The 16752-nt window shown below is 35.7% G+C and overlaps 1 protein-coding gene across 1 annotated transcript; it reads left to right on the top strand.

Annotated features, from left to right (window-relative positions):
- The first annotated feature begins 603 nt into the window (after positions 1-603).
- LOC145228448 (protein bicaudal D homolog 1-like) lies at positions 604-16233 on the top strand. The gene is made up of 17 exons (XM_080093504.1): positions 604-795; positions 1101-1235; positions 1741-1953; positions 2357-2485; positions 2743-2831; positions 3114-3240; positions 3813-3907; positions 6702-6840; positions 7260-7385; positions 8337-8522; positions 9184-9342; positions 9650-9680; positions 10031-10233; positions 10777-10887; positions 11259-11354; positions 12160-12330; positions 12994-16233. Exons 1-17 carry the CDS (start codon positions 718-720, stop codon positions 13117-13119), a joined length of 2214 nt encoding a protein of 737 aa, XP_079949630.1. The 5' UTR covers positions 604-717; the 3' UTR covers positions 13120-16233.
- The last annotated feature ends 519 nt before the right edge of the window (positions 16234-16752 follow it).

Here is a 16752-nt window from a genome sequence, read left to right as displayed (position 1 = left end):
AATTGATCTAGATTAGATGTGCAACGATAAAACGTTATGGAGGGCACAATTGGTGGATGAAGGCTAAACGCACTGCAGCTAGCCAGCTACATCGTATTACAAGACGTTATGATACTGAGTCTCATAAGAAAGTGGCGTTGGCAAATTGTCGGTATAACACGTCTTTGAGCGGGACGTTGGTGGGACCAGTTACGGGGGCCCTAAACTAAATGACCTCCTGGGACAGAGACTGGAGTTCGACAGAAGAAAATCCTTGCCAAACAGTTTCGAGTTCCGGCAGGAACAGTATATTATGGGACAATAAACCTAATTAAACGTATATTTTCCAGTTGCTTTTATTGGGTGCTGATTGAAACAACAGAGTATGGAGTGTTTAAGACAGCCCGTTTGTGCCACCCCTACTTGTCCGACATTTGATTTTTTGACTGATTGCGAAGAAACATCGTTGGGTGATGTATTGCTTAAACTATTCAAACAATACAAAACATTTTTTTGTGAAATTAATAATTCGTTATCGCCAAACATTTTCCTGAAAATAATCATTAGCAAAGCGACAAGCGTAACGCGACACAATATGTGTCGCGTTGGATCTTTGAATTTGTATTCCTGGAAAAAGTCAACAAAGATCCAAAATATTGCCTGTAAGTGTGAATATTGTGGTTTGGCTGCCTGTTTCTGTGATTATGTGCGCTGTATAAAGTTATTTATAAGGTTTAAATGGAAATGGAATCTAATGAGGACACAATTTCCCGTTTGACGGGCGAACTAGAAGATGCACATCGCGAAAAAGTTCAGGTTTGAAAAGTTATATTTTTAAGGACAACTAAAAAGTATCTGCTTAATTTTTACGGAAAATTTTTGTTAGATAACGGTAATATATCATAAAGATAAAAGTCGTGGCTTTTTTACTAGAATCTGACGTTGCGGACATTAAAACTGAAGTGCTTGGTCTGTTTTCATATATAATGTGTGCTTAAAATTTTGAGACAAAGGAATGAAATAAAGCCATGAGCCTATGATCGTTATTTCTTCATAACTTTGTGTGTTTTTGGATTTATGTTGTTTGACGTGTGGCACATCAGATTTTTTTACTTCTATAGGCAGCAGAATACGGGCTGCAAGTGCTCGAGGAAAACAGGGTTCTTCAGCAGAGACAAGAAGAGTTGGAGCATCAGCTAGAATTAACTCAACGAGAGCTCGACCTCGCCAAACATGAATTTGATCTGAGCACCAAGGTTTGTTTAATAGTTCATTACTTTAAAGCAAAAAAATAATTGTCAAGTCTTGTGCACTACTAGTTGCAAATTTGGCAGCCTTGATAAATTAAAGCCTGCAGGCTGGTATCAATATATGTCCATGTGTATTTAAAACCATAATTAATTACAAGAAATTGTACACTTAATTGCATCATTCCCTTGAAAAACTTCAAAATGTAGTAAACTTCTGTTAATCTGAATCTTGGTCTTATTTGGCCGTCTAAAACTTGCGGTGCAAATAGTTTGTAATGTGGCAAGGCTTTAACTAATCGACAGCGGTTCATCCAGTTCATTGCGTAATCAGGACATTTTTTGGTTCAAATGGGCCTGGATTACCTGGGGTTTACTGTAGGTATATCAATAACTGGATTGGTGTGTACTGCATGCTTAAATACGCATTAAAATAACCAACAATGTTACTGGCAAATTTTACCTGGAACCCTAACAATAGAGTACCTGCCATGACATGCTATTTTCAATTTAGGCTCTTTACTCAACTCAAAACAAGACTAGGAAGGCATTCAGCGAAGGTGAGTTGCGTGAGAATGACCTTGAGAAACAACGCAAGGACGCTGAGGACAGACTTGCAGCATTGGAGAAGGAAAGGGAGTATGAATTATCACAATCAAGAACTGCTGTCACAAACGCACAAGCTGAGATTGAGAGGTTAAATGCACTCAACAACGAGCTTCTGCTGGTAAGTTTGAAAACTTGGATAGGGTGCAGACAGCTTTTTCTTTCTCTGTTTTCCAGTTTAAACATTTGGATTTGTTTCTAAAAGTAAATAATGCAGTAGGTTGGTGACTTGACAGTGGACATTGACCTTTGAATGACCCCATCAAATTAGTATCAATTACTTATCTGCAATTTAAAAAGACTTTTTGAAGTGTGGCAAATACACTATTGTTCTGGAAATGTACTAAGTATAAAAATAATTGCAATTGAAGAGACTCAAATAATACTGCTTACTTTCTTTAAACAGCAGAAAGAATTCTCAGGTTTACTGAACTATAATTGAGTTTGCTATATTTTATTAGTTTAACAGTACAAGTTTGTGGGTTGCATGGTAACATAAAAACACGATTGTGTATGATCTACAGATGTCCAAACATTCAGAAAACCAAAGACTAAACTTGCGCAAGGAGGTAAAAGAGTTGATGTCCCGTGAAGCTTCTCTAATGAACGACTACTCTGAATTGGAAGAAGAAAACTGCTCATTACAAAAACAAGTTTGTTGCTTACGTTTTTTTGTGTGTTTGAAACATGTTGCATGGTAACGTTAAAATTAGGTTGGAACACAAGGCACATACTTTAAATTAGTAATTTAACTGGCGAAGAGCTTGTATTTAGCAAATACATCCTGATTAATTTGTTTAATTTTCTTAACTGATGATGACAATGCCAGTTGTTGAAATGTATATTAGGGGTGCAATAGTGCCATCATTTTTGGGAGGCAATTTGTTAAATCTTTGTTTTGTTTGTGTAGGTTTCAGTATTGCGACAGTCACAAGCAGAATATGAGGGATTTAAACATGAAATTAGAAGATTGGAAGAAGAAGCAGAATTCCTTAACAGGTACAGGAAAAAAAATAATGTGACAGACATAGATATATTTGATTCAATACACTGCCTCTTGTGCACTGTACTTGTCTGTTAATACTATTTATTAAAACATTACTTGTATGGACTTGAAATTAGCTGTCTAAAATGAAACTTAAGGAAAAAATTCTGTTAAAAACAAATTTAACATTGCTCAAAAAGGCTCGCACACAAACTATTAAGATATTTTATTGCTAATTTTTTTTACAAAAATCCAATATTTTCTCTTCAATAATCAATTTTCCTCACACTCTGCAGTCAACTTGAGGAGGCACTCAAACTTAAGGATATTCTGGAGCATCAGTTGGATGAGGCCCATGAAACAATTGCAAAAGAACGAGAGCTTAAACTCAGCATGAAGAGAGAACTGTCACAATTTATAAACGTGAGTAATCAATGTTTGACGATTCACATCTTTACATATTTATTTCTGTTTGGAACACTATATATGGATCTGTTCATAAGTTTAATGGTGAAAATAACAGCCCAAATAGATGAAAATAGCAACATACTTTATTGTTCAAACGTTTCGACAAATGCCATTTCTGTTTGTTTATTATTTAATTTCTTAAAATTTGGAGTAACTTTGGAACACTATAAACTGATCTTTTCATAAGCTTAATGGTAGAAATAACGGCCCAAATAGACACAAAAAGCGACATGCTTTATTGTTCAAACGTTTCGGCAAATGCTCATGCCATCATCAGTGATATCAGTGATGGGGTAACTTTACATTGAAGAATGCATTTTGTTAGTTTTGTTCTCAATGCTTTAATTAAAAAACGAAAAATATACACATGATTTTCATGGTAGTGTCTATTCGTTATGGTTTAATGCCAGGCTCACAAAACTTAAGCCAATATTTACTTTTCATTAACATCAACAAGCCTTCTTTTCATAAGCAGTGCATGTGTTATCTGTCATTTCATCAATAAACTAATATTATTTTTCATGTAGTTTGATGTCAGCAGTGCTTCCTTTAATGAAAATCTCGGATCACTCATCAACAACCAAACTGCAAAGTTGGAAGATTTAGAAGGAAACAAAACAAAGTTAGTAAAAATTTTTACAAAAAGTTTGTCTCAGAATTGCAGCAGGTCAGGGCTATTGAAGGCTGGCTACCAAATCAAGCCGGTCTATCAACAATTTTTTACCACACAAAAAGGCATAGGATAAAAAAATCTTGCTTGTGTTGGGATTCAGACCAACGACGATATATATTGCAAGCGCAAGAATACAGTGTGAATTTGACACTTTTAATATTCAATTTCACGCATCAAATAGAAGTTTAGTTTTTTAAAAAAAATTTCGGTTTTTAGTCTCCAAAAATGTATGGTTAGTTGGTTTGCTACAAGCCTGAAAAGTGGCATTTTAAATGCATACATACAATATTTTGAAAACTTGAGTCCCAATTTGAAAAACTTTTTGGGTTTAAAAGTAACTACATATTAGACAGGAGTATCAAGGAACATTTTCTTTTCAATGTGGATTTTTTTTAAACATTTGAGATACTTTAAAATTATTTTTGATAGTTACCTCTGAACAAACATGAATGTTTATGAATGTGTGAGTTTCACCATGTTACAAATTTGTTTGCCAACCTAACGTCTGTCACACCTAAAAGTGACAAAAACGTCACTACCACATTCAGGGTTGTGTTCTTATGTACAACTTCCTGCAATTGTTCACATGGTCGAGTTATTTAACACGCCACAAATGCCACCACTGCCAAACTGCCACAATGTGCAGTTGTATTAAAATATATTCCAAACAATTATTTAGAAACCTTTGTCATGATACAATAACTTAAAATGGACAAAAACAGGTAAAATTAAAGTGTATTTTTGGTGTAAATGTTTCTTTAACTGCACAATCTAATGCAGTGGTTCTCAAACGGTGGTACGCCAGGACTTTTCAGGTGGTACGCGAGCAGGTTTCTATCATACCTAATTTAAGTCTGATCTAAAATTGCAACTCAACTGACCCAATTACTCAGTCCTGGTTTGGGCGAAACTCGTGTCTTGTACAGTCTTTTGAAATTACGAAATATGATAGACTATGTCAGGGCGAGAAAATGGCCCTATTTCTTGGTCTATCCATTCAAACAGGGTTTAGGAGGTGGTACGCAGCGATAAAGAAATTTGTCAGGTGGTACGCGGTCCGTATAAGATTGAGAATCACTGATCTAATGGGATACTTGTTTCCTGTTTTGCTATGTTACAATCATTCACTTTTTTTAGTATTGGTATCATAAAAAATAATGTACGTAATGCACGAAGTGGCCTGGAAAACCTGTCACATTCCTAGGTTTGTAAAAAGCCTGTGTAACATATTATAAAGACAAACAGATGCTTTTGCCTGTCATTTGTACACTTGTCACAATACAATCTACCACCATTCTGGGTTTGTGGGCAGACATGCCACCATCCACACACACACACACAAGCAGGTTCAGGCTTCCTTTCTTTGAGTACTTTCAATGGATGAAACCAATAATTACAATTATTCTGCTGCCTATTTTCAATTGACCCACTTAAATTTGAATGTAAAGTATGATGAGGGTCTACTGGAACTTTCGAGGTCAAAACTAAACTAAAAATCAAAAGAGCAAAATATTTAGAAATTTGTGCTGGTTTCTGTTGAATATATTTGCGTGAAGATGTCAGTAAAAAGTGTTTAAATGTGTTTACATTTTTATGAGTTTATTATCTTTTGTCAAAAAAGTATTTCGGTTGCACAATGGGTGTTATGTTATAAAGAATTTAATTTAAAAAAAATCATTTTGTAACGATTGCATCTTAAATGCTTTTACCGATATAGCATTGTTTCAGTCTGGTCAGTTGATAAACAATTAGTAGGTTTGTGTGTTAGCCTCCTTTGGGGGATTAATTGATTGACTTCTGGACACTTGGGAATTAAAACACTTAAATATTTATAATGACCAACACCTAGGTTCTCTCCTGACCTACTTACCAAACCTCAATAGCTGCTGTTGACCTTATCGTTTTTACAGTTTATTGCATTTTTGTGGTTTTTTTATGAAACAATAAGATTTGTTAAATTAATGTGTTTTTGTGAATTTAGCTTTTTCGACGGACCACTTTTTTCAAGAAGTTTTAATTGGGAAAAAACATAACTTTGGGCAAAAGTAATGAAAAATGTTAATCCATACACTATTTCTGATAGCATTTATAATTCTAAAACCAATAAATACCTTTGTTTATGGAATATTCTAGATCAGTGTGGTCCAACTTTATTTTTGTTGCGGGCCATTTAAAATCGTTAACTTACTACGCGGGCTAAGGTTAAAATTTTTGCAGGAAAAGCTTCTTTCTGGGTCAAACTCTAGGGTAACTATACACCTTTTTTATCTATAGATAAATAAGTAGAAGCTGTCAAAAACATTCAGTTTCCACTCCAGCGCAAAATGGCCCCGAACGGTTTGTAGAAGCAGAACCCTTTATTACATAACAATGTCTTGTCATGCGTCACAATAGAAGATTTTGCAGTATTTAGTGTGTGTTAATCCTCACATTTTAAAAACATTGAATTATTGAAAACAAAACTTATGGTTGTCATTAAACTGTTGGGCTTTCGCGGGCCACAATTGGCCCGCGGGCCTGCAGTTGGACCACGCTTTTCTAGATTGTAATTATGTCCAAACTATTATAAACATTTTTTATTATAAACTTTGATTATAATCAGTTCACTTGGAACAAAAACTAGAAAACAAAAAAATTGAAATGTCTTTTTGACATAATTGCTATTTGCCACAAAAACAAAATTCATGAAACTTACTGTTACCTTGTAACCCATGAGCTGACAATTTGTTATTCTTCTCTTCAGAGGTCTTGACGACGATGATGACCCTCTTGACCATCCTCTCATCCGACATATCACTTCCGATGTCCTTCACTCAACTCCGAGTAAGAAACCAACTCACAGCAACAGCGACGATCTTCTGAGTGAACTCAACTTGACTGAGGTGAGTTGAGTGGCTAAAACAAAATTGCCCGTGTATTAAGCTTCAAACAAAGACACAAATTAATCTTCATTCAACAAAAATTAGGAATAAGTAGCGAAGCAACAGTGCTTCCTAATCTGAATCAGTCAACAAATATTGTAAAATTAAACATTTAATCTGTGGTTGTCGACGCATGGTGCCTCATGTTTGTGGGATCCGTGAAACCTTTTAATTTATTAAGCTCTTCTGGCAAATGTATTTTTATACCAGCGTTTCAACGTCCTATACAGGTCGTCTTCATACAATTGCCAGAAGAACTTTATAAATTTTATATTCTGCCTGGCTGCAACAGCTTATACAGTGAAACATTTGTAACTAGATTAACTAGAACCAGTTGTTTTGGGTAACAGAGTAATATTGGTTGAATATATTTATTGTAGGTGACAAAATTAAAACAACAACTTACACAAGCTGAAAAGGAGAAGATGGTTTTGCTGAACAGTTTGCGTGAACAACAGAGGTTGCTTGAAAATGCCAAGGGAGAGCTGAGTCAGCAGAACGAAAAGGTTAGAAATGGACTGTCATATGAATGATGTAACTACCATGAGCTAATGTTGTGTTAATGTAAATGATTCCGCTGATATGGAAGAATGCTGAACGACAAAACAAGCCATTCTATGCTCTTTTTGTCTTGTATAAACTTTTGAAAATTTACCGAAATTTTTTTTTCAAATACAGTTTTTAACAATGATATAAAAAATAATATTTTTTCAGAACCAAAACTCTTCATAAAAAACATCCCATGTTGCTTTGTTATTCTGTTTGAAACAAAATTAAAAAGTGCCCTTGTTAAAGCCTTTTAAGAAACTGTTTGTTTGAAGAAAGTTGTGAGTTACACAAGAAAAGAGTTGATTAACATGTGTTTATCCTTCCATATCTCATGACACCAAGCAGATTTTGGCCCTAAACAAAACTTGCTTGATCAACCATCCGACATTATTTTTAACGCTTTAATGAGTGTTTGAAATTGTTGGTGCATGAGCCATACACAATTGTGCAGCCGTGTACATGTATATTAAAATATAAGCACTGGGTGTGCATTGTTAAAAGCATTTTTGTGTTACTGGTCAAGCAAAGTTATTAAATCATTATGACATTCATCCTTATAAATTCAGACAAATATATTTCACCTATGCAGCATTTTCAGTATAAGGATCAATTGATACTCTTTTGCTAGTCTTTGGATACTGAAGATGCCACATAGGGGGAATGTGTTTATCGGAATTGATGCGGATAAATGACTTAATGATTCAATAAATTTGAAACAATAAGCATAAGGTTCAGTATAGTTTTCATCCACCAAGTAATGAGCTTTGAGATTCTAGTTTAAAGTTTAATTGCCATGTGTTACTGGCCAAATGGGGAGATTTTGCACCACTGACTTAGCAGTTAGCACATAAACATACTTCATCAAACCTAAAATTTTTCACTTTTGCAACAAACAATTTTGTTTTCAGGAGGAAGGAAGGTTCACAGATGTTCTGTCGGAAGCAGAGAGACTTCGCGAGGAACTGAAGAATCTTCGTGACGAGAACAGTGAGAAGAGGGAGACGAACAAGAAACTTGAACAAACCTACAAAGAGGTGAAATCGAAGGAACAGACTCTTGTGAGAAGAAATCAAACCCTAGAGCTGGAGATTGATGTAAGTTTGATGAAAATATCAAGATATTTAAAAAAACTTTGCATAGCTGTTTGCTGCAATCTGTAACTTCTTAGTTTATCTGCCCAAAAGAACTATATACAGGGTTGCCATCGACATGGACCCAAAAACAAGGACAACCGAAAAATTAAATTTTCATACAAAACAAATGTTTTTGAACAAATCTCGGCATTTATACGAGCTGTGACATATCATATGCAATATTTTGGCCAAAACAATATGTTCCAGCAATTCCTTGTTCGTAGAAAATACTTTATGCATCTCACGACAGCTTTGGCCTAGGTTTACTTTTACTTGTACCAGGGATTTGACCAGTAAATGTTGAAATGGAGACAAGTTAAGGACTCAAGTCAAAAATAAGGACAAATCTTAGAAATAAGGACGATATGGCAACCCTGACTATATATTAACAGAGCTTGTCTGATTAATGCAGTAAAAACTGTTTAATACCTTTTTTGTGGGTTTAGGATTTATTTTTGATTCTTTAAAGTTTAAACAGTTGCTGAAGAACAGAAAAAAATATAGAGTTTTGGAAACAATTTTGTCATACATTATCAACATTTTTTTAGCAATTTCAGAGTAAGCAATTATACGAGCAGCAAGAAACATTTATCTGTGATCGTTTAAATGTATTTTGTTTCAGGCGTTGAATAAGGAGATTACGAACAAAGTGAAACAAGCGCGATTATCTGCAGATGAGTTGTCGCACGTCAGTGACCATCTTTCCCAACTTTACCATCACACTTGTCTTGCAGCAGGTGACACCCCACAATGTGTGGTGCTCGAAAGCATCAGAAATAAGGTTAGTTCCAAATTGGCTAAATTTTGTTTTACATTTTGAGTTAAAAGTCACTCATACATGTGACTATACAGTTGGCTCATTGTGGGGTTTTAGTGTATTTCTCATCCACGCTTTTTTGTTAAATGTCCTCAAATAAGTTTAACTTGCTTGTTTTTACTCGTACACCACCTTTCGAGCCATGGCCAATCTATACACATTCTAGGGCAAAGAGGTCTTTTAAATAGGGTTGAAAATATTCATGATGAAACAAATTGCTAAAAAAATTAAAATATTTAATTTTTTAATTTACTTCTTTTATGTTTGACAGACCCATTCGACTGGAAAGACAGTTTCAGAAGGTAAGATGAAAGCTGTTATATTTGTAAAATGTACTGTTTTATTGGTCATAACTGCTGGTATCAATTTTGTTGAGTTGCGGAGTCAATTTCTTGTTTAGCATGTATCAAACTGTAATAGACCCACTTTTTGTAAGTTTTATGTAATTATGGGCCCATGAAGGGGGCACATATTGTTTTTGTCCGTATTTCTTTTTTCTTGTCTATTAGAAAGCCACCTTTCCAGTTTCAGTGTTTTTTTTCCTGATTTACTCCAGCACTTCTGAGCTAAACATAGCTGCGTTATGAATTTTAATAGTGTTTAAAATGTTAATTTTCTCTTTTATATTCAAACGTTAATATTCTGAAAACAGATTCGAACAATTCCGCAAACATTGACGACAAAATATTTAACGGCGATGAACCTGACATGCCTGCTAGCGTACTTGATACAATGAACAATCAAATCAAATATCTAAAATCGGCCATCGAGAAGCTGGTTGCAAGCAAGGATCAGCCAGACCAAGCTATTGCTTTATCAGGAAGTCAAGCTAACTTGGTTGAAAGCCAGGAACAGGTAAAAAGCAGGAAAATGAGTTAGTTCAAATCGAACATGCTGTTTGTACTACAAATGATTATAAGTAATTATATTCCCAATGTATCCTCCAAGTATGAATAAATCCACTAATGCCAATCCAGTAATGAATAATTGTTCATCTTCGAATATCCAATATTATGTGTGTTTCATGCGATTGATCAGAAAAAGCTGTTAACTGAAATCGGAACGGGTTGTTTGGCAAAGACTGCTGGATGAAACTACAGCTATTAGGTCTTTATTTAACAACATTTCCAAAAACATTAGTTTTGATGTTGTCTTAGGGTACAACACTTAAATACCTCAAACTCGACGAATTACGTTTTACCACAAATAGTTGTTTAGAGTGCCCTGGAGTGCTGTTGGATGGCTGCACTATCCAATACAACCGGTCTCTGGTCACCAGCTGCACTGATGAGACATTGTAGATCGAAACAGTGTGCACTGTCTGCAGCTTATCATTTATTGGCTTGATACTTTTACATGAATACCAATTTATTAATATCCCAATGTATTTTTGTTCAGGTTCGAATTCTGGAGGAAGAAGTTTTGAGATTGCGATCTTTGCTCAGCTCGAAGAGAGAACAAATTGCAACTCTACGAACTGTGTTGAAAGCTAACAAACACACTGCAGAGGTGAACACTTGTTTCAATTGTTATATGACTTAAGACAAGAGATTTTGGTAGCTCTATGAATTTTTAAACCACTTGAAAAATAAGATACAAAGTTTTATACACCAGGAACTCCAATTAATGTATTGTGTGTATTGTTCAATATTGAATCAGATATCGCTAAAAAAATAATCTCTTATCATGTGGGAATGCTTGGTGACCGCCTGATTTGGGACATTGCCCTCAATGGGCCTGGCATGCTATGATTTATCATGAAATAACTCTACATATTGCGTGTACAATTTTCAAAATTGTGAATTTTCTGTCTGCTTCTTAGTGGTAAATCACACAAACGGTATTATCTGGCTTTCTTGTACAAATACTTCTTGCCACAGGTTGCCATACAAAACTTGAAGAGCAAATATCAGCATGAAAAGATGTTTGTGTCTGAGACGATGCTTAAACTGCGAGGAGAACTTAAAGCGCTTAAGGTGAGTGTCCACTAACATAATCTTCTCTAGCTTATTGCAAGTTAGTGAAAGAAATTAAAACCGGTTATTAATGGGATTCTTAACCAGGGTTTTGTGTACACTTGGGATTACGAGAAAAAAAGGATATCTTTTTTGTTGAATGTTTGTTTCGTTTCGTATGTGAGAATGTAATTTTTCGGTTGTTTATCTTGGGGTCTGTGACGATATCAAGTCCGTCTGTCCGCAACAAATTGCATCCTTAACTAGAATCCGGGTAATAAAAATAAAGGCTGTTTCAGGGCGTATTTTTGAAAAGTAAAGTTTTAGTATGAGCATGTTTTTTTAAATAAATGTCGCCTTCGCCTATTGCAAGCTTGTGGTAAAAATTAAAGCTGTTTGGAACTAACTTGTTCGGTACGTTCTAGTGTTTTATGATTGTACCGTTTTCGTTTCAAGTTAAACCACTATTAAATGTGTAACAAACTCTTAACTCGCCCTCTTTACGCTATAAAGTTACTGAAAGAGCCCTTTACTTCTTGTTTGATGTATGGGAACGTAACATAAAGACGAAAGGAGTACTCTGGTACTAACTCGACTTAACTCGCTTATAAACTCCGCATAAAACCACTGAATAACAGCATTACTACTAGCACTAGGACGAAACGAGTATTCTTTGATCGCGTTTATTTGCGTGTACTCCGGACAAAACTCTCCAGTGAGTTAACTCCCTTTAAACTCAAAACAAGAGTACTCTGTTACAAACTCACAACTCGTCCCTACTCCGGACAAAACTTTCCAGTGAGTATATTACTCTTTGTATCCACAGGAAGACGCAGTAACGTTCGCGCAACTTCGAATGATGTTCGCAGCTCGTTGTGACGAATACGTGGCTCAACTCGACGCCATGCAGCGCCACCTAGCGAGTGCTGAGGACGAGAAACGAACTCTGAACACGCTACTGAGGAAAACTATTACACAAAAACTCGCTATTACACAGGTGTGTGAAACCGCAGTTGTGCGATATACGTCACGCAGTTGGTTCCGATTTTTTGTGCTCTGAAGGTCGTTGGTTCTATTCCCGGCTTCTCCTTCCTCTGTTCTGTTTCTTTAAACAGGAAAGTTTAAGCATTACTCCCGACTTGAAATAGATAGAAAATAATTCACCGGCCTATATACGTTTGTCGATGTTGCATCACTCATAAATAAAACATGTCGTTTTCATAATACAAATAATTTCGGTTAATCGCATTTTGAATCTCAAACTGTAATCTAATAGTATAATAATATTCCGGGTAATTACATGCAAAAACTAAAAAAAAGCTAAAATTGATATTAAACGTCATCGTCTGTAGCATATGTTAGAGAATTAGAACATAGGCTTATCTTTTTGCGTAGGGAGACATACATATTTTGGAAACGACCCAAGCAGGCTGCTGCGCTACAGTTACCATAACAACATATTCTTTCACAAGCTGTTGCTGCCAGGCAATGTCAAATCTATAGAGCGTTTCGACGTCCTATACAGGTCTCCTTCATTAGGTAAAAATATGAAAGCGACCTGTATAGGACGTCGAAACGTCGGAATAAAAATACAATTACCAGAAGAGCTCTTTAAATTTTCTATTCATACATTTTCACCGTGCGATATTTTGTTTTGCAGAGACTTGAGGATCTAGAATTCGCACAAGAGCAACAAAGTAGAACGAAAAATTCGTACGCTTCGGTTGTGACGCAAGGTACAGGCGCAAAAAAGAAAAGTGTTTCTCCCGGAAGAATCTTTCGGTGATGATTTTTCTTCGGTTTTTACTTTTTTTTCTCCTGCCTATCATATATATTTCACTCAATCAGGTTTTGTTTAAGCCTTCTGTCTGTTTTAAAGTGAATAGACTAAACGCTGGATAATCGCATACACTATTTTCATGTTTGCAAACATGCAGAATATGCGATTATCCGAAATTATAGAACACTCTTCGTTTGGAATTTACAACCCTTAAACATGTGAACGGATAACAAAGTATTGCTCATCCAGCAGTTTTATTATAAATAATCGACGTTTCGACGTCCTATACAAGACGCCTGCAAGTTATGCCATTATCCTGATGAAGGCGTCTCGTATAGGACGTCGAAACGTCGATTGTTTCTAATAAAACTGCTGGATGATCACTACTTTGTTATACATTATGCCTGGCAGCAATAGCCTATTTCATGTGAACGGATTTTGCGATTATCCGGAATTATCCGTAAACCGAGAAGTTACGAACCCCAGCACACTGACATTGTTCGCATTCACTGTCCAACCTTCCTTATACATTACATACACATAATAGACAGCTAGTAAACTAGGTTAAGAGATTATTAAAGCTTGTTCAAGTTGTTTTAACCAGCCAGCCTGTATACAAGAGAGTTATAAAAAACCAATGGCCCCTTAAGGTTGAGAAGCCCTGACCCAAAAATATTGTTTAAAAAATAAAAAAATAACTTATTTTAAATTTCATCAATTTTAAGTTCCGTCTTGCAAAAAGTTAGTTGCACATTTTTTGCAATAAAAAAAGTATTTTTTTATTTCACATCATGATAAAGACAGCAGACAAAACAAGTTTTTTTTAACAGAAAATACATTTTCCTTTATGTCCTAACGTTCTTTTTCATGGACAATATTACACACCTAGACAACCAGTGTTGTTACGTAATACTAATCTTTTGTGACGTAACTATCAATACAAAACATAAATAGTTGTAATTCCTATTTTGCCAAATTCTATATATATCAGATTCGATGTATGGTAATTTACGACTTTTTTACAGCTGCCTTTAGTTTCATTCCCTTATAATTATGTGCAAAAGTGTTTTTGTGGCAGGTACCACCACTAAATGTTGTCCTTGTGCTTTCAATGTGTTTGCTACTATAGCTATTGCCACTAGTAAATAACTCATTTTATTTGCTGCTTGCCTATTTTTGATGCACTAGTAAACATAGTATTATTTTGTACACCATGGTATTGTGGTATAAACTAGAGATGTACCGAATATTCGGTTTGCCGAATTTATTCGGCCGAATCGGCCGTTTTTTTAAAGATTCGGTTTCGGCCGAATATTTTGTTGCGATTCGGCCGAAACCGAATCTTTTACGAACACACATTTATAGCGTTAAACATGACTTTTCTGCTTTGTACCAACGAAAATCGCGTTAATTATCATATGTTTTACCACATTATCGTTTTTCCCACTCCAGACGAAAAATCCGTAATTCATTGGCAGGTTGGCAATCATGCTTGAAGCAATGTTAAAACCCACAGAACTAAAATAAGTACGAAACACAACCATTCTGCACTAATTGCGTGGTACATAAACTTATGTTTTCATGTCAAACGCGTTGAATGCGACTTCGCGTGACGTCATAAAAGATTCGGTTGATTCGGCCGAATTTATTCGGCAAAACTGCCGAATATTCGGTTTCGGCCGAATCGAAATTTCGCCGATTCGGTACATCACTAGTATAAACCAGAGTCGTAAGCGGGCCAGAAATTAAACTCTGATCCAGAAATTTTAAATGCCAAAATTTAATTAGAAAAATAACGGCCCAAATAGACGTAAAAAGCGACATGCTTTATTGACTAACCTTTCAGCAAATGCTCATGCCATCATCAGTGATATGAGGGACCATATCAGTTACACCCGATTATATACACTTGAGTCACGTGAAAGATAGATAAAATGGTGCGAGCAAGCGTTTTTTACCATTAGACTTCCGAACAGATCCGTGTATAGTGTTCCAAAGCCCTAATTTGGCCCGATAGTTCTTTACCAACATGAAATTACGACACAAAAGTGACCAAGTGTTTTATTCAAACAAATCTCGAACAAGGCCCAAAAAGTCCGGCCCGAATTACAACTCCGATATCGACCATTACATAATGCAGTCAAACTTTTTTGTGTATTCTGATTCAAGACGATACATGTAGTTTAGATTGTGTGTGTACACTTACATAGATGTTAGTGTATTTATGTACATTTTAATGCACTTTAAGCAATACAGACAAAGCAATAGATAATAGTAACAACGGACCCAACACTACCAAATCCTTAGTGTTCATTCTAAAAAAAAACATATTTTTTGTATTCTATCATGGAACCGTACTTTGTTTTCACAACAAACGTGGATTTGTGATAAACCTGACAATGTTCCTTAAGTATTTGCATTTTTTGTTGACAATATAACTTTTTGTTTTACATCGTCGACTTTATAGGTGTCCACTTGCGTACGTTGCACAACATCGTGGTGCTACCTAATGCTTTCAGTTTTTTTATTTCGCTTAAATAAGAAAAATACACAACGATAATATGAAATAATAAACCCATAACAATATGTAAGCTGCAGACAGTGCACACTGTTTTGTCCTAAAAAGGTGCGCTTGTTATCTGCTGTAGTGGTGGGACATTTGATTTTGTGGGCACTGTCTGCAGCTTACTTATTATATATCACTGGATCAAGTTAAAACAAAGGAACTTGAAAACTGTTACAGGCTTTCTCCTTTGCCGTTTCCAATAAAGCGCAAACCATTTTTTAGAAAGGATAAGTTACAAAACCCGTTTTTCGACGAATCGCATTAACTTGATACAACTCATACACCACAAATGTGCTCCTTTCTAGCCATGACTATTGTATGTTGCTATACAAGACGGCTTTTTGCTAGCATGTGTTGCTGTAAACCACTGAATCTTGCGCATTATATATTTACGTCCCCCGCATGTATACTGTACTTATGCACACATGTTGCCCAACCTTGCATGCCCAAGTTTCCAGTATTTCTTTACGCAGTGTATTTTTATGGTTGTGTGTACGATAAGCTACAGCAATAAAGTTTACACAAACCAATACAAGTTGTATTTTATCGCGTTGCATTGGTCTCTTTTGCCCAGCCAGAACAAAAAGAACATTTTTTTGAATAACGTTGGTTCTAATCTAAAGCTGCTATAGTAAAACAAGATTGTTGTTTGCTTGGACAAAAAAATCTAGTCAGGCCGGCTTTTCGGCAACAGTTTGTCTGAAGTTTGAATAAAATAGGCTTGATTCGGGCCTGACTTCACACTTGACATATTCAGTACTGTAATTACAAATTTTTAGTGTCATGAAAAATTCAATGCGGTTTTGGGTCCGTTTTCAGGGTCGAGCTGCAATTTAAGCCCGCTTAACAACTTTCTTTGCGCGAACGACAAAGCGCAGCCGGCTATCGCTCGCAAGGTGGTGGGTTCGAATCCCACCTCTTGGCGACCAAGGCTTCGCTCCAAACCAGAGGAACCTGTAATGGCTTAAACAAGTTTACATTCATTAACATTTAATGCCGCCTATCGTGCTGGTGGGCGAAATGTTAGCCAGATTTCTTGTTATTTAACTGAAAACAAATGTTTTGTTAAAGTG

This window comes from Phallusia mammillata, chromosome 5, assembly GCF_965637545.1.
Source record: "Phallusia mammillata chromosome 5, kaPhaMamm4.hap1.1, whole genome shotgun sequence".
In the NCBI taxonomy this organism is placed as follows: domain Eukaryota; kingdom Metazoa; phylum Chordata; class Ascidiacea; order Phlebobranchia; family Ascidiidae; genus Phallusia; species Phallusia mammillata.
The sequence above is the reverse complement of the archived record's forward strand: the minus strand, read 5'-3'. Positions and strand labels throughout refer to the sequence as shown.